This window comes from Aspergillus fischeri, genomic scaffold, assembly GCF_000149645.3.
Source record: "Aspergillus fischeri NRRL 181 1099437636245 genomic scaffold, whole genome shotgun sequence".
NCBI lineage: Eukaryota > Fungi > Ascomycota > Eurotiomycetes > Eurotiales > Aspergillaceae > Aspergillus > Aspergillus fischeri.
This window is the reverse complement of record NW_001509773.1, coordinates 661099-678700: the sequence shown is the minus strand read 5'-3', so window position 1 is coordinate 678700 and position 17602 is coordinate 661099. Positions and strand designations below refer to the sequence as shown.

The following is a 17602-nucleotide window of genomic DNA, read 5'->3' as shown; positions in this document are numbered from 1 at the left end:
AAAGCATAGGCAAAGCTGAAACTGCAGATTTAATCAGAAATCTCTATTCGTGTATTTATAGTTTCCTGAATCAGAATGCATATTATAGACGAGTCATTAACATGCTGTAAAATGATCCTCATGGTCTCGGCAGGAGTGTGGCGTTGCGTTGTAGCCTTGTAGGTAGAACTGTGAAGTTGATACAGTGCAAAAAGAAAGGGCGAAGGCAGTCCGTTTCGAACGACCGCACTTGCGATACTCCATCAACATGACTGACACTTGTACCTCCAAATGAGGTCTGTAAGAATGAAAAAAAAACTGGTAGCTTCTCTTTGATTGAGCGTGTCATCCTTAGTGCAGGGGCCATGCTAATCTTCTCTGTATCGTTTCAAATTGACCAAATGCCCGAAGGCACTTGAGTAGACATTAGAATGATTTATATGCATTTCGGCGAAAGGCTTTCCGGCGCTATTATTGGTCGGTAGTGGTAGTGAGAGAGGAACACCAAAACTTAACCTTCTGTGGCCATGCGACAGCAACCGAAACGGATTGAGGGACGAGCCATTTCAATGTGAACCCTGGTAAATGTTATGAGCCTATGTGGTCCCGCAAAAGTGGAGGTATAAAGCAGTTGATCTCTGGCTCCCATGACTTGGAGAGTCATGTTTGAGAGCAATATGAGCGGGATCATCCAAGCCACAAAAAAAACGAAGGCAGCGAAAGGAGAAATGCAGGCAGATGTCCACCATTGATCCACGAGACCTTTGCAGTTTTCTCCCTCGATGTGACTGATGCCTGGTGACAACTCGCGAATGTGATCAAGGACCCTGTGAAGGAGCTGAAAGGGTTTTCAGGTGTACCAAAGTTGAGAATCTAGTTTTGATTGAAGTTGAACTTTGCTTAAATGGGGCCTCGTATTCTACTCTTCCTCGAGATGTGATTAGCGCGGGAGGTCCTGCCAAGCAAACATCGTATCTTAGGGGCAGATCAACTCGTCCTAAAGTTCCCGTTTATACGAGCCTCAAGATCCATTTAGGGATCTGATCATCCACACGAAGTCTTTCTTTCTGGACCCCTATCCGTTCATTTGCTGCCGCTCCCACTTTCAGGGCTCCGTTCTCAAATAGATCCAGGGCCTGACAACTTCGATTCCAAATTAGGATATCGGTTCGACTCCGTAGAGGCCATCCTGGACTCTTTTCCCCATTGATAGTCAGGCGAAGGCCTACAATAACCGTCCGTAGTACGCGATGATAGGCTCCTCGTTGGGAGCCCTTCGTCTGAGAGGCCTGAAGCAGCAGTTCGTTTGTTTGGGGCCTGAAAATCCGTTTCCAGCCGCATTCAATTCTAATAATATAACTTTAATGGCCATGGACAGTATAAAGTCTCGTATCGCCAGTAGATGAGGCTGAATCGACGTGTGCAAACTTGAGTATTCTTCACGTTCCCTTCGAACTTCTTTCATTTAAGGTCATTGTCATCCTCCAGAGGGCATATTCCTGTAGTCCGTTGAATTTCAGATCGATCACATACTATCCTTACCTTCAGCACGACAGTCTTTTCCACTTTCACCATGCAGTACAAGACCCTTTCCTTGCTCCTTCTGACTGCCACTGCCCTGGCTGCACCAGAGGCCAGGCCCGAGGCCGCCCCCGAGGCTGCTCCTGAAGCCGCTCCCGAAGCTTCTCCAGAAGATGTTGGCAAGAGACAGTATGACTACTACTCGAGCCTCATGAACGAGCTGAACAGCTTGTCAGTATACCCCAGAAGCAAGCAAGTTCAACGATACTGACCGATCTTGTTGTCACAGGGCTGACACCAACAACTGGGACAAATTCTTGACCAACACTGACTACAACCAATACTTGACCAACACCGACTATAAGCAATACCTGACCAACACCGATTTTGGCGGTTTCCCTACCAATACTGCCGCTGGCGACGTTCCTGCAAACACCAAGCAAGGCGGCGTCCCGACTGACCTGGGAGGAGGTCTCGGCTCCTTCTCCGTTCCAACCGCCGCCTTCACCTACGACGGCATGCCTCCTCCGTCCATTGCCTCTGTGCTCATCACTGCTGTTCCTTCCTCGTACATGTCTCAGCTGTCCAACCCCAGCGCTCGCTCATCCCTGATCCACGATATCCAACAGGGTCACTACCCTGACTGGTACAACGACCTGCCTAACAGCGTCAAGCAGTGGATCTCGACCAACTATGCTACCATGACTGGTGCCGCAGCAACGGCCGCCGGCAACTCGGGCTCTGGCTCTGGATCTGAATCCAAGGGATCTGATTCTCAGGGCTCTGCGTCGAGCTCCAGCTCACAAGGCGCTGCTGCTGCTCCTGCTGCCACTGGTGCCATTGCGGCTAGCATTGCGGGTGCTGCTGGTATCCTTGGTCTTGCCCTGGCTCTGTAGGTTGATCAACCTAGAGGTTGACTGGTTGGACAATGCTTATGCTTCGTTATCAATGATATTGAACTGGTTTATATGTTTAGTGACGTTTAATCCTTGGAAATAATACCTTAATGTCAGATTAACCGTTGCAACGGACTACCAATAAAACCATCGGCATTCTGGTATCGTTTCTGTGACAGTCCTATTTCAACGCATTGTAATGCTACCTTCTCCGGTGAGGACCTCCACAGCTTAGACCGGTGGCCGGTCCTGGCATTAGTCCGTATTCTCTCCAATCATAGAGACGCAATATCTTCATCCCCAAGGTTGGTCGGAGCGCTGCCACTAGAGATGAAAGGAGTACGCATCTGTATGCAGCGTGAAATCATTGAGACCCAATCAACCAGTCCTAGATGATGCAAAGGTCATCTTCTTGAGTCATTCACCAATTAGACATTGCGGATTATCATAACACAGACCACCAGCTGCGGGAGATACAAAGTTGCGATCCAGAAATTCGATTGCTGACAATCACAGATGCGTTGATTGGTGGATTGCCGCGAACCTAGAACCCCCTTGATGTATCAGCAAGAGGAGCTACACACAATTCGAATTCCTTATAAGAGTGTAGGGATATTTGAGACTGAACGATAAATAAACGGTGTAAGCATCGCTTCTTAAACGGCATTGAGCATATTAGTCCTCTGCTGTGACTTGTGACTATCACTTCGTCTCACTGTCAACTCGCGTCTGTGTCCTGCAAAGGCCTAGAATCGCCTCCTGACTCTGACGTCAGTGCCACTGATTGCCTGCAATACTCCGTACTGTATATTTCTCTTCTTCCTATTTCGTCCTTCTGGCGCTTCAGACCCTCGAACCCATTTCCCGGTCGAGCTCATAATTTATCCCCTGAAATGGCGCTTTTATTTCTTAAACAAAAGCTTTTTCCGACCGAAGGAAAACAACCCCGACCGGATACCTATGGTTCGTTGAACGCGGCTATATACCGAAGTATATACAACGCTAACCAGGCAACAGGCAAGCCTCTTTTATCAGCAAGCGATTCTGACACTCTAGGCAGCGATATGGATCAAGATATCGAAGCTCAACGTTCCTATCGTACTTTCCACACATCTCGAGCCGACTCCGACTCCGTTTCATCGGGTTCCTCTACTCCCCGATCACGCATCAACCCGCGCATCATCTCGGATGCCATCCTGGGTCTATCCGATGGCCTCACTGTCCCCTTTGCGCTGAGTGCTGGTCTCTCTGCGCTGGGGAACACCAAAGTCGTCGTGCTAGGTGGACTCGCCGAGCTGGCAGCTGGTGCCATCTCCATGGGTTTGGGTGGATACGTCGGAGCCAAGAGTGAAGCGTACGTTTTTCCGCTCACATCCTTGTTGTAATACGGGTAAGGACTAACAGCCTATAGAGAATCATATCAAACGACTGTCCGCGAAACAAAGGAACTGATTGAGACCTCACCTGTCGAGACCAGCGCCATCGTCCATGATACATTCTCCGCTTATGGTCTACCGGAAGCCGCCATCTCGCAGATAAACGCCTCACTGCATGCATCACACGATCGTCTCCTTGACTTCCTTATGTCGTTCCATCACAAGGAGACCCAGCCTGATTGTAACCAGGCTTGGATCTCAGCCATCACACTCGCCCTGGGGTATTTCGTAGGAGGGTTCATCCCGCTCATACCTTACTTCATGGTCGACCAGGTCATCGTGGCGCTGTACTGGAGTATTGGCGTTATGGCTGTCACGCTTCTTGCGTTTGGGTACATCAAAACCTGCGTCGTTCGGGGTTGGAGCGGCAGGGACAACATCATCGCGGGTATCAAGGGTGGTGTGCAGATGTGCTTTGTTGGAGGCGTAGCGGCTGGGGCTGCTATTGCGCTTGTGCGCTTGATCGACCATGGTTCTGCTTGATTTCATGATACCACAGCCTTTGATTCTGTTTGCATCAAAAGTCCAGGGACATATAGACCGAGCGTGGCGTTTGGGACGAGGATTGGGAATGACACTTAATTTATGATGACATGTACGATACTTGACTCTATACAACTCTCTTCAAATCACAGTCACACACATACCTAGGCCTGGGTATCTTGACGTTATTTATACCATATGCAACCCCATCACCCACTCAAAGCTCTCTGAACCAACCCCCTCGCCCTCTCCGACATCTCAATCCCTAGCGCCAACTCATGTCCCCGCTCCGACATCTTCCCCCACGTCTTCCTCAGAATCCCCAAGATCTTCTCCTCATCATGCCCCCTCTCAAACTCCTCAAACTGATCATCCAAGAACACAAGACAAGCCACATCCTCCAGCACCTGCGTCTCCTCATCCTTCCGCAGATCCTCCTTGCGCACCAACGCCGCCACCCTCCCCGCCTCGGCCTCCGAATACCCCGCCTCCAGACACATCCGCTCCGCCAGCTCGGCCTGCCGTTTCGCGAGGTACGTCCGCCACGCATAGTAGCCTGCTTTTGTGGCGGGGTATGAGTCGCGTGGCACCTCCCAGCGTTTGAGGTGCTGGGCGCGGATGGCGAGTTGGAGGAGCTCCGAGGGGTTGGCGGTGCGTTTGTGGAGGTAGGTGGTCATTTTGTTGCTGTAGTGCAGCTCGTAGGGGATTGTGTCATTGCCGTTGCCGTTGTCGGCGACGCTGATGCGGCGGGGATCTTGGGCGTGGGCTTCGTCGATGAGCGCGAGGGCTTTAATGAGTTTGTCGCTTGGGTCGGTGGTTGCCATGGTTGGAGGTCTGCGATTGTTGCACGCGAGGATGGTCTTGTATGTAATGGTATGTGGTTGACAAGATTGAGGTAGGAGGAGAATCCAAGAATCCCCAAGAAAGCACACTGCAATGTGTTGTAGATAATAATCGGAGCCGTGGGATTGGTCCTCTCCGCCCCGCTTGATAACAATTGATCGATCTTGCCCGCCGAGGGGTGAAAGGCTGAGTGTGAGAGCCTGAGGGTGAAACTCTAGATGACTATAGTTATAGCTAGGCAGGCAGCAGAGACTTCGGGCAAAACCATTCATATGCATTCATCTAGATAATGTATCACATTGGCGGCATCCTTGTGCCAGCGAGATCTCCCTAGCTATTGTCCGTAGACAGGAAAAGACGAAAAAGAATACACAACCTCCCCCGGGTCCCTCAAGAGACAAAAGAGAAAGTGTACCGCCATATCACCAGCATGATTGATAAGCCTTGACCAAACAGTCATCCACCGGGGCGACAGAAAAGGACAATTCAACGACGACAATTGACCCATCGAAGATCCAGCAGAAAAGGTGAAACGCAAAAGAGAAGGTAATGAAATGACAACATTAAAAAGCGACAAGAGCATCCGTTTCCGCAGCTGATTATTGCTCCCCACCGAACGCCGTCCCATTGTGAAAGCCGGGTATATCCAGCACCGTAATGCAAAAAAGAAACAAAATGTACGGAGAAGTAATAAATGGGACCAGGACAAGGTCATCGGCCTGATATCCGACCTCAGCGATATCTTTCATCGCATGCATATTCATGTATATGCCACGGATAGTTAATGCCTCCCCCCCTGGTCTGGAACATCTCGAAGCCTTATTCACGAAGAGGAACATTGAACAGAGATTTGCTTTTCATGCCGTAGATCTTAAGGTCGTTCGGTCACCTCGCTCCAATTCCAAACATACCGACGCCGTAGCTACCGCCTCTATCGGGCAGCGGAGTCGAAACCTTTGAAACATGCTCCTTTAGGAAAACAAGAACGATCAGTCGTGTCCATGACCCATCCCAAATGGCATGTGATCTTACCTTCTTTCGTTTCTTCTTTCCCATTCCTTCACTGTTGGAATAGAATGCGGCGTCATCATCGTCATCGGCGTAGCCTTCGCCATACCCGACGAAGCTGTTATCGTCATAATGCCTCTTGCGCCCGCGACTAGGGCGAGCGCGTTCCGGCTCCGTAGGAAGAGGTGATTCATTCGCTTGGCTAGGCGATCGGGCGGTATTAGGAAGCGTAGCTGCTTTCTTTCCGTCCCAATGGCCCGCATGTTTCGATGGCTTCTCATGACCCAAGACGTCCTCCCAGTATTCGTTGTTTGGAACTGTGCCCGGCTCCATCTGCATCGCCTTCATCTGAAGGTTATGCAATGCCGAATCAACATCGGCGACCTTGATTTCCTTTCCATAAACTTTCTGGTTCTGCCATTCCTCCTCGGGCCACATGGTTAGATGTCGGAGCCCGCCAGGAGCAGAGGGGTCGTGCTTCACGGGTTTGTTTCTTCCTGCGAGCCCCAAACCCTTCAGCTTGCCCTCATAAGACTTCCTGAGCCTGTTGATCTTCTCCCCAGTGACAGGATCCATCCTTGCAACCGATTTCGCAACCGGACCTAGACCATAAAGTGAGATGAGATCTAGCGCTGGGTCCGGGCCGGTCGCAATAAGGGCTGTAGATTGCATAGAGCACAATGTTAACAAATCTCAGTTCAATAAGATATGGAACATAGTGCATTGTAAAACGCTATGTGCCGTGTAGAGAAGTCATCAGGGGTATCCTTACAGCTTTTGCAAAGATGGAATGCGGAAGAGAAATCCTGTTGCAGGGACTCTAGGCTCAGTCCATCGGATTTAGCAGAAGCGTTCACGTCTTTGTCAACATCCATGGCATCTGTATCGTCGCGTGTATGTGGGACGTCCATGCCCGCAAAATCGCGGACATCTATCCCAGGAGTTGGCCCTTCCAACTCCCGATCGTGATCGGTCCGTCTGTGCTCTGACTGTTGTGTAGATGATGCATGCAGGCCTGTGGCAGTAGTTGCGCCTGAGTCTGCTTGCACATGCTCAAATGATGTTCCCGCGTGCTCTGAATCCTCGACGGAAGTCGGTCCCATGAAGTGGCCGCTCACACTGCTGGCCGGAGTAGGAAAAGAATTCGTCGGCCCTAGGGTCGGCTGCTGTGAGGTCTGTGTAGACATCGGAGCTGATGAAGGAGGGGATGAAAGGTTCGCAGGTTGTGACGTCGCCTGGCTGGGAGGTTGGGAGGATGCGATATTGGTGGCATAGTTAGAAGCGCTTACCGACATCAACGGAGGAGATGTCGGAGTCTGTGGAAAATGTTCAGAGGATATATACGGCGGGTGGTTCTCTTTCAATGACCCGGAAGCGGGAGATGATGGTGAAGGAGGCCCTGCTCGGAATGACGCTGATGAGGCGCAATCAGACATGGGGATCCTAGATGAGGAATCCGGGACAAGAGAAAGGCAAGAAGCCCAAGCAGCCTGAGCCCTGCGACCGACCGTGAAAAAATCCTATCTAGAAGATCTTTGATACGGGGGTAGCAAGCCAGGGCAGATCAAGGCTTTGAGAGGGGGGAGCGGAATGTGATCACGCCGGTCGAGGTTCGCTCAAGTAGTCGTTCCACGACCGTCTAAATGCCGCGCATTCCAATCAAATCACACGATCTCTAAATGAAGAGTCGAGGAATCAATATTTTGTTGACGTAAAAGGAAGAAGTGGAAGGCGATGTTTGGTGTTGGTGGTGAATAGTGATGCCCTTTGATACTCAATAATGGAGGAGAAACGACTGGAGATGTTGGATGACGGCAAAGAGGCCAGGCGCACACGTGATCGGGTGTCTTTTCGCGCTTGCACTCGGCGCCGGGAGTAATTACTGTCCTATTCGGGTAGTGCGCCATACAGAGAGCAGAGACCTTCGGTTCCCGGGAACGGCAGAACATGATGAACGTGTCTAATCTTGATCTGGTGTTTTGAGAATAGCGCCTGTTTGTTTTTCAAAGAGGATTTACATTAAACCTGTATGCATTCGCCAGAGATTGTTGACTGAAAGACTCCATAAATCGGAAGAATAACGTCCTTTGTCAAGAATACCGGTGCCTTTTTGCGGCGGTATCCCCTAGACACACGGATAGCAAACGAGCGCTTATGTATGGATTATAGATGTCAGCCATCAGGATCTTTACGCTTAATTCTCAGTCAATTCTCGCAGGTTGATTGTTCAATCCATTGGACTGAAACTACGGAGTTCTGAACTCCAAATGAGATGGTGAAGCCTCGAAGATTGTAAGTATTGCGTCAAGCAATAATGCATCTCAAAACATCATGTGGCGGTCCCGTACTTTCATCATTATTGTCTGCCCTCATAAACAGGCGTCCGCAGCCTGATAAATTGACCTTTGGACGTGGTATCTGGCTACAAGTGGAATCTGTTCAAATGTGTAGAATGGATCTAGCGCTGGATTGCCCATGTTGATCATGAAGTGGATTTGAAACGATTCACTATCACTCAATAGAGTCCATCACCGTCAACTCGGTGGCCAACCGTTTCAAATACAGTATAACCTCCTCTCCCTTCGAACACTTGTAGGTTAATCTAGGATAGTAAAGACATTGATCTGAAGTGAGAAGTTGCACAAACACCAAGCCGAGCACATTATTCCAGACTATCGAACAGAGCAGGATGAGTATAGCTGGATTCGCAGACAATGAAGACATGTATATCGCGAAAAAATTCGAGATCGGTGATCTCAACCGGGAGTATCGCAAAGATCATGACTGATAAAATGTGGCCGACTCTCTCACAAGTTGTGCGGAGACGTCGGGGATATTTTCCTCCAAGGATGCCATAAGCTCAATCTGCTCTTGCTGACTGAGCGTCCGTCCTCGCCAGGGTGGAATGGGAAAAGCTCCATTGAAATACTGAGAATATTGATCATCGATCGTGTCCATCCAGCGCATTGGGTCAACGGCAGCATTAACGTAGGTTAAATGGCTCGCTGTCGTTGAGGCGACAGTGTAATTAGGATCCCAACCCGGCAACCCCGGAACTACTGAAGGAAATGAATTAAATGGAGTTGTGGGATTGAAAGTGACGTCAGAGAATACGGTGGATGATTCGGTATACCCCTGAGGTGTGTATGATGCCTGCGTAGAATTCGAGTCGGACGGTTGCAACGGAGGGGGTTCAGTCTCCCAATGTGAGTAGGATGGAGGCTTTTGTGACTCGGCTCTCACGGCTGCCGCCGGAGATGCTTGTGAGTATGGGAAAGTCGGGTCCGCGGAGTGTCCTCTTGAGACAGTGCCGACTGAAACAGTATCATGAATTGAATGATTCCCAGCTCGCAATGAAGTTGCCGTACTAGAAGGGCTGGAAATGGAAGGCGGAGTCATTACGTCCTGTGTGGATGACGGTGTTGCATGGTTGGACGGCGAATGAACGACAAACGATTCGTCAGTATTATAAGCCTTGAGGCATGCAGTCACAAGATTTTTGTACAGCAGCAAAGCGGACTCAACCCCGGGCCACCTCTCCGCAGCAAGCATCATCGCTTCCAAAGCGACGTTGAGATGAGCCCTGACCTCCTCTATGGGATGCTCCCTTCGAATATCGGGGTACGATAAGGACCAGAGAATGGTATTGAGCGCCATAAAGAGTGATTGTGTGAAAATCCAGGTCAGATCAACTGACCCAGTTGCGATTTGCTCTCGTTGCATTGCAACATTGAACACCGACGCTTCATAGCATTTTCGTGCAGCATCAACGGAGGGTTCTGGGACTTGAGGGGATGGTCGGAACATGAAGACGATCATCGTATTCCGTCTGCCATGAAACCTATCGGGGAAAGGTCAGTGATCAACAAAGTCAACAACGCGGGATTTGATTTCTTACCATTTTTCGCTCAATCCGCTACCGCCATCGTTTTTAGGACAAGAAGCCACCCAATGGTCGAGCTTGGCTAGCATTTGCGAGAACCACGGGTCTTGATCATTCGCAGGGGTGTCTCGCTTGTTCAAATACAGAGTTCGCCGTATCTCTAACTGTAGTAATCTCATCTTGAAAAAGTGGATGGCTATGCACTTGGCTAAGATTGGTGTGCCTCCGGGAAGGACTCCATCGGCTGTGATATATCGATCGTCCACAAGTTCGAAGAATTTGACGTTGATGTAATCATGGGGGATAGAATAGCAACTTGGCCGACCAAGGCTATGCGCGAGGCCGAGTTCCATCGAGGTGACAATCCAAAATAACCGTCTTCGCATGTCAACCTCCAACGGGTTCAATGGCCGCCCATCCGGCGACTTGGTCACTGTAGCTTCTTCGGTCAGACCGAGGTCTTGACAGAGTTTGACCGCCATGCCCACAACCCAGTACGCAGCCGTTCTTGTGGGCGTCAGCAGAGAGTATTGGGCTATGAGGACGAGGCATTGCAGAGCCCTGAGATCCATTCGCCTAAGGGAGGCCTCTAAGTATGGTAGTGCCGCCAAGTAGTAACTGTCAGCCAGCCCTGCATACTCGGTGCTCATTTTTTGCATGCTGATGGCAATGACCATGCGGAGTTGGAAATTGAGGCAAGGGTCATCAGAGCCATTGAAGACCTGTTCAACCTCCTGGCGAAAAGAAGGCTCGTGCAGCGTCGGTAGCATGGCTTGCGCTGCAGATATGGTCAAACGAGATGCACCAGGAATCGTCGGTTTAGAGAGGCAGAACTCACCCTTGACTACAAATACATCAATCAGTCGATAAGTCAGATTACGCGGGGGTAGATTAGGTTGAGGGATTGAGCTGATCATGGGGTAGACTTTCGATGTCGGTTTAGAGCTTTCTAGCGCAAATGCTGCTTTGATCTCCTGTGCTGTGAACTCAGGAACAACATCTTTGATGCTTTTTGAGTCTGTGTTCTGCTTGGCCATCTCCATGACCAAACGAGTAATTGCGATACCGCTGGATGGCCCAAGGTACCTCGACTCATCATTCTCTTTGAATCGAATGCGCCCCGCCCCTCGGACCATGAGCTCGGCATCTGCAGCATGTTGAATATCTTTCTCCAGATCGGCCAATTCTTTTTCTAACATGCGAGCTTTTTCGCGCAGGGAGATAATATATGTTCTCGGTATGGTGCACTTGCGGGCGGAATCGTAGTATACGCACTTGGCGTTACTGCGTTCGCATGGGGAACATCTCGGAATACCTGGATCGCACCTAGATTTTCGCTTCGTAACCCTTAGCTTAGGAACGAGAAATTCGACAGGCGGGGTAGATGGAAGATGATGAATTCTCGAAAAGGAACGTACCTGTCGGCACCTGGTACACGCTGTCAATGTATGCGCAATCCGCCCGTCGGGAGCTTCTCCTGTCTGCTGTGGAGATTTGACGGATGGCTCCTTCCACGGATTTGTAAATCGTGGATGTGATTCCAGCGGACTCGAATGTGTGGCCATGGTCGTGCGTCGGGTAGACAGCCCACGAGTCGTTGCGCACGTTCAAAGGGATTCCGAGTCACAAAGCGCTACGCAATACAGCTTCCATGCCTTCACATGGAGCTGCCCTTGTGAGGGGTTCTTGAGTTTAAGTTAGACCCACAGTAACAATTGATGTTTCGAGCACCGGCAGAATAATGTTGACGACAGAGCACGGTCGACATATTCAGGGTTCATCTGCAAGGAGGCGTAGGCGGCAGCACCCGGAGGAAACCATCAGTCTGGAACGTTAAATCGGAGCACTCGTGACTGGTCTCAAACGCTCGTCAGGCGATTAATTCTATTATTTTGTGCGCTCAGCGGACACAGTATATATTTTGATCCTCCGAATGCAAGGAGGAGGGGCGTGGTGGTACCTCCTCGGTCCAGATCCCACAAAGGCGCTAAGTCAAGTGATGAGCCAACGACTTGGTTCTTTAAGTAGGTAGCTACGTACCTGCGGGAGGTAACATTAACCACACTGAGACCAACCAGTCGTAGGTGAGTATTTCTATTATTCCACCCACCCCGATGCTCAAGCTCACAACTGTCCAAGATGTATCTATGTGCTCTTGTTGCATCGTTATGTCGATGTCCAATAGCAAATTACGATAATTATTTCTGCTTTTGCTAAGGGTTTCTGAATCGACCAAATATGCCGTATTCAATCACCCATAGCTGTAAGTTGCGAGGAGGTCATTCAATAGAGACGACGAGGTTCTGATCTTTATCCAGCAACCGTGGTCGTCGATAAGGAAAGTTTCTATCGTTCAAAACTATGGGCAAAGGGCTGCTGGAAGGTATTGCTTAGCTCCAGCCACTGCACAAGTTCAATATACGGGTTCAGCAAATAGGAGGTTGGCCGAACCATATGGACTAGGTCATATTCCTGAATGGATGATTGCTCCCTCGCAGGAATGCTTTGTATTATTGAAATTCATAGCTGTTGTTGACGTGCTCTACACAGCGAAAGGGTTGCTCTGAGGAGACTATTCATGCTATATGCCAAGTTGATGCAGCAGGTCGTTCTGATTGAAACATCAACTGCGACTGCGACTATACATTTCTCTGATTGCTCGTCTCTGCCGGTTCATGACGAAGGCATTGTTGCTAAACAGCGGCAAGCGTTGCTCGAGATCTCACGACTTGGAGCTTCCTGAATCGGGCAGAAATCAGATCCTGGTGAAGTCAATATATACTGCGGTCCTCAGTGTAATACTTTTCCAGTGACTCGCTTATGCTTTTTTGCCTGTCCTGCCCACGTCCTTCGGGAGATTACATGATGGTTGATATGAGGATGCTACTTAGTCTTCAATTAGTTATAAGACTTCCGTGACTAAGCAAATTGCGGAGGTTCTCAAAGCCTTGAGTGGGAGCAAACAGCCTTTCAACTATGTTTCTTGATGCCGCCGCAATGGGGATGAATTTGCTCGCATTATTTCCGAGCAAGCCACCAGAAGGTTCGAGCCTTTCGCTACAACAAGTGACTGGTCGGGTATTCCACCGAATCGAAGGCATCCGAATTACTGATAACCTTTGCTAGATGTGGAAACACAGACTTCAAGGGTGGACATACTTATTGGATTCAGTTTGGGATTATAGGGAAGGATGGCGCTAGGGAGACCAATAAGTCTGTGGCCCGCTATATTCAAATTCTGACCGAGATGTTTGAGCTGGCCAAGCTAGTGCCTAACCCATATCTCTTTAACGTCAACGAGGGATTCGAAAACTCTTATTGAGGCCCTGAAGCATTAGAAACCCGAGTCTGCAGGGCCAAGTAAGCTTGCTGTGAAAGGAAGGACATCCGGATAATGATTGGAATTGGATCGCAAATGACAACCAGCCAAGACCAAGACTGGAACCTGTGTAAGTTGACAGGCGTAAGGTCTGTATAACAGATGCGTGTTGGATATGCACGGCACCAACCATGCACTATAGACAAGGGGTGCAAAGCAGCTGTTGATATTGATCTCTCGTTCCGGAAATCCGAGAATACCGTAGTCAAGAGAACCAGGATGGTAGTGCCGTGGCATGGCAGCCGTCTATGTTGAAGCTTCCTAATTGGGAACAGGACTCGTTGTCTGAAAGAGGGATGCCCGGGGAAGGATATACATATGCGTTGGTCTGTGGCATGCATCTGAAGCTCAGGACGAAGCCCCCGAATCATGCTGTATCATCTCCCCCGAGGCGCCTGTAGTATTCGCGGAAGGAAAATTAGGACAATTACTCTTGTATTCGATTGTCGGCAAAGCGGCAGAGTTCTCCATTGCTGAAGAGATAAGCTGCTGGGTATGGTGGAGAGGGTATGGAGTACGGAAGGTGGGGTGTCCTTAAGAGGTGGGGAAAAAAGGAAACCCAACGGAAGAGGAAGAGCCAAATCAGCCTAGGCAGAAGATCAGCAGATGATGATTTCTTCCACTTCCACTGTATCTACAACGACGTATCGACTGCTCACACTACTACTGCCTTTACCCGCGGCATAACGGTCATGCTGCTTTGTTGGATGCACACCACTGCAGGCTGACCCAGTTGGTGGCATGAACTTTTCATTTGGGTACCCCTTTGGTCGAGGTAACCGGGTTCATTTACCGCTTTGCTTTGCCTAAACCTATCCCTTTCTTATCTCCTCAGGATACCCCAATTAGTGACTTGCGACGCGGAGCAAATCCGCTACTTACTTCCTCCATTGATAACCTCGTGACTTGTCGGTAAATATCACTAATATTTCCACAGGATATGGTAGTCGGCTTTTCTTGACATTGACATCGATAATCTACTCTTCTGAATTTCTCGCTATTACTATAAAGGTACATCGTCAAGTACATCGTCACGAAAAGCAAAAGAGATCCACAGTGACCGAATGTTCTGCTGAGAGCAAGTCTGTCAAAGCAACTAATGATCGATCCCGAGGTACTTCTGCCATCTCTTCTGAATTCCTTATTCCCAAAGTCATTAAAATAGTAGATGAATCAGCCTCTATTTTGATCTTCTTTCGGTCGCGCTCCTGGCTCGCAAGACTTCTGACTGCTTCGGCAGACCACATTTCAGAACCATCGTTCTTATACCTGACATGCTGCATGCATTTCACATGAATCTCAGCCACTGTCCGTCCGCCATTCGGTATGCGCCTGGTGTTTTCAGACGCGTCATACTCTGTTGCAATCTGTTTTCCGATCCTCTGACATGCTGCCCAGGTAATACTATGCTAGAATGTCGGCAAACCCATTTCTAGACAAACCGCTTCTCAAAGTTAGTCGGCCGGTTGCCGCTTGCTCAAGATGCCGAACCGCGAAAATAAAATGCGATGGGAAACTTCCTGCCTGCTCCGCGTGCGAAAGAGTAGGGAAAGCGAGCACCTGCTCTGGCGCCAGTGACGAGTTTGCTAGGGGAAAAGAGAGAAGTTATGTAGCGTCCTTGGAGGGGTACTGTGAGCGACTTGAAAAACAGATTGCAAGCCTGCGGTATCGCAAGGAATCTTCATCAACGGATGAAATAGGAACTGTCCGGGAAAGCTCTATCACTTCGGTTTCATCGCCGGATTGTGTCGCTCAATCACATCGCAAAGAGGTTTCCGACATTGACGACCTAGTTGGGGATTTCGGCTTTTTGTCCGTTCATCTTCGATTGCCCTCGTTGTTTCGTTGCTGACCAGCCGTTCTAGGTCGGTCAATGCCACCTCACGAGATTTCCACGGTATTACTTCGAGCACGTCTTTCGCCAATCTTCTACTATCATTGGCAATTGCCGAGCCGCTGCCGAAATTATCATCGCAGTCATTACCCTCACGCCATGAAATAACACCCCTTTTGCGCCATTATTTCGACAACCTATACACACAGCTGCCTTTCTTCGTCGAGACAAGTTTTTGGACGTCTGTAGATGCTGTATATCAGTCCGGTGGTCGTTTCGCCAAGCCATTTGATCATTGGATTTTACGCCTTGTCTTAGCCATCTCGTCTGCTTCGACGTCGTATCAGCCTGGCGACGGAGATCATCAAAGGGCATTATCTTTGATTTCTGGGGCGCTGAAATACGCCGAAGAAGTTCTTCGCCCAGGATCCGTGGTTGGCATTCAGGGGATACTGTTGCTTGCCCAGTATTCCTTTTTCGACCCTAACCACTTTCGTACTTGGTATCTTGTAGGCACGGCCGTCCGAGCAATGGTTGATCTTGGCTTGCATCAAGACCCTCCTTTGGAAGAGTTGTCTACTCCTGATCGTTTAGATATTCGTCGAATTGTCTATCATTGCGTCTACTGCTTGGATAGGTTTGTGCCTCTACATCATTCTGATACGAGCTCAATCTTACTGATTTGGGTGAGAACAGGGGTGTAAGCACCGCGTTGGAGAGAACACTTTCCTTCTCCGATGGGTCTGTCAATGTCGCTTTACCCTCAGTTACCACAGCACCTGGCTTTGCTCTTGCAGATGCAAGCGATGTCTTTTTGCACAGTGCGCAACCTGCTTGGCATATAGTCAAAATCCGGCAAATACTGTCCACTGCATATCATAATAAGTACGAATACGAAAATGAGGCATCCCTCCCAAATGCGATCTCCACCTGGACCCTGTGCTACAAAGCCCAGGAATGGCTGGAGAATGCTCCTCAGAACACTGCAGGGCCTTTCACTATTCTATATACACTGGAGTCCCTTTACACGACTGTCATCATTTTGTCGCCCATGCATCGATTTATCGGGACATCTGACTATTCGAAGGTTCTGTTGTTTGAGCATTGCATGGATTACATCCGCAAACTTCACCAGATTTTGGAAACGCCGAGCTTAGTGCCACTGATGACATATCTTGACATTCAGCGAGCATACCAGGTCAGTAGCTGGTTTCTCGACCTCTTGGACCGACATTCAGAACTCGTCCTGAACCGCTCGGTGCCACCGCTTCCCAACATCGCTTTTGAGACACCAGAACCACCCGTGATCGACAATAAGGACCGCGCGAACTGTCATGCACGAGCGAGCGTATGCCTGGATTATACCCAGGATCTTCTCCAGTACTGCCTTAGAAAATGGGGAATCGCAACGCTTCTTGACACATTCCAGACAATTTCAGCGTCTGCTCGAAAACGGCTCATGCAGTCACCCGCGATTTACATTCCAGGTGCAGGGCCTTATGTGACCGGACCACCCTTGCACCCATCTGCGGGTGGTGGATATCCTGGGTATCATCATGGCCATTATGGTCTATGAACGAATCAAAGAGCTGAATATTAGTCCGCTAAATAAATGATCCTACCCATTGAGGTACTCCTTGTCGTCCTTCAGAGAAGGGTGTCGAGGACAGACATGGTACCAGCTGAGTGCGAGTTAACCTGTATTCATCTACTCTAGGCTGCAGATATGCGCCTATTATGGGAGTCTGTAAATAATCAGGCATCGAAATGCATGGCACCGAGACGATAGTGCGTCCGTTTCACCATTTTTCCGCATTGCATGATAGGGGACGAAGTGGAACATTCAACCGCTGTCATTTCTATTTTGGTGCGCATGCAAAATTGCGATCACTTCTACATGGTACTTACAGCTGCTTTTTGCAGCCCCACTTTCTCCATCCAGGAAACTCGACGGAAGAAATACCTGTAATTGACCATAACATTGGGCTGAATAAGAGGTCCCAGAGGTAACTAGTACGCAGCGTTTGTAGACTGTGGACTGTGGAGTGCTGAAGTGGTGGGCAGATCGACTCTTGACGTCAGACTGATGATCCACAAAAAGCTCTAGTACAACTTTGTCTGGACCTTGACCACTTAAGTCATCGCGGAAAGATTCCCAGCGCGTCGAAACCTGCTCGGGATGGCGAATAGACCAGTAGCACATCTAATGGAGCTATGATTTCACATTTTTCGCTGCAAACTTACTCTCTTTGTAAACCTCAAAACTCTAGACTTGATAATTTGTGCTTTGTGGCTAGTCGGCGGCCAGGAAAACGATGCTCAGTGCCAAGCCTTCTGGAT

The 17602-nt window shown here is 49.3% G+C and overlaps 6 protein-coding genes across 6 annotated transcripts, besides 3 other annotated features; 3 read left to right on the top strand and 3 right to left on the bottom strand.

Moving 5' to 3' along the window:
• Positions 1–1552: 1552 nt before the first annotated feature.
• Positions 1553–2396, top strand: NFIA_103780 (uncharacterized protein; the record flags this gene model as incomplete). The annotated part of the gene is made up of 2 exons (XM_001266786.1): positions 1553–1731; positions 1790–2396. 2 exons carry the CDS (start codon positions 1553–1555, stop codon positions 2394–2396), a joined length of 786 nt encoding a protein of 261 aa, XP_001266787.1.
• Positions 1626–1673: a microsatellite.
• Positions 1818–1885: a microsatellite.
• Positions 2310–2367: a microsatellite.
• A 1064-nt stretch (positions 2397–3460) lies between the features above and the next one.
• On the top strand, positions 3461–4315 carry NFIA_103770 (VIT1/CCC1 transporter family protein; the record flags this gene model as incomplete). The annotated part of the gene is made up of 2 exons (XM_001266785.1): positions 3461–3750; positions 3808–4315. 2 exons carry the CDS (start codon positions 3461–3463, stop codon positions 4313–4315), a joined length of 798 nt encoding a protein of 265 aa, XP_001266786.1.
• A 209-nt stretch (positions 4316–4524) lies between these two features.
• On the bottom strand, positions 4525–5139 carry NFIA_103760 (DUF4202 domain-containing protein; the record flags this gene model as incomplete). Its single annotated transcript, XM_001266784.1, has 1 exon — positions 4525–5139. One exon carries the CDS (start codon positions 5137–5139, stop codon positions 4525–4527), a length of 615 nt encoding a protein of 204 aa, XP_001266785.1.
• A 904-nt stretch (positions 5140–6043) lies between these two features.
• NFIA_103750 (uncharacterized protein) lies at positions 6044–7353 on the bottom strand (the record flags this gene model as incomplete). The annotated part of the gene is made up of 2 exons (XM_001266783.1): positions 6044–6825; positions 6939–7353. The coding sequence occupies 2 exons, from the start codon at positions 7351–7353 to the stop codon at positions 6044–6046; spliced, it is 1197 nt and encodes a 398-aa protein (XP_001266784.1).
• Positions 7354–8944: 1591 nt separating this feature from the next.
• Positions 8945–11614, bottom strand: NFIA_103740 (putative C6 transcription factor; the record flags this gene model as incomplete). The annotated part of the gene is made up of 2 exons (XM_001266782.1): positions 8945–10007; positions 10065–11614. 2 exons carry the CDS (start codon positions 11612–11614, stop codon positions 8945–8947), a joined length of 2613 nt encoding a protein of 870 aa, XP_001266783.1.
• A 4178-nt stretch (positions 11615–15792) lies between these two features.
• NFIA_103730 (fungal specific transcription factor domain-containing protein) lies at positions 15793–16838 on the top strand (the record flags this gene model as incomplete). Its single annotated transcript, XM_001266781.1, has 2 exons — positions 15793–15899; positions 15959–16838. The coding sequence occupies 2 exons, from the start codon at positions 15793–15795 to the stop codon at positions 16836–16838; spliced, it is 987 nt and encodes a 328-aa protein (XP_001266782.1).
• Positions 16839–17602: the final 764 nt, after the last annotated feature.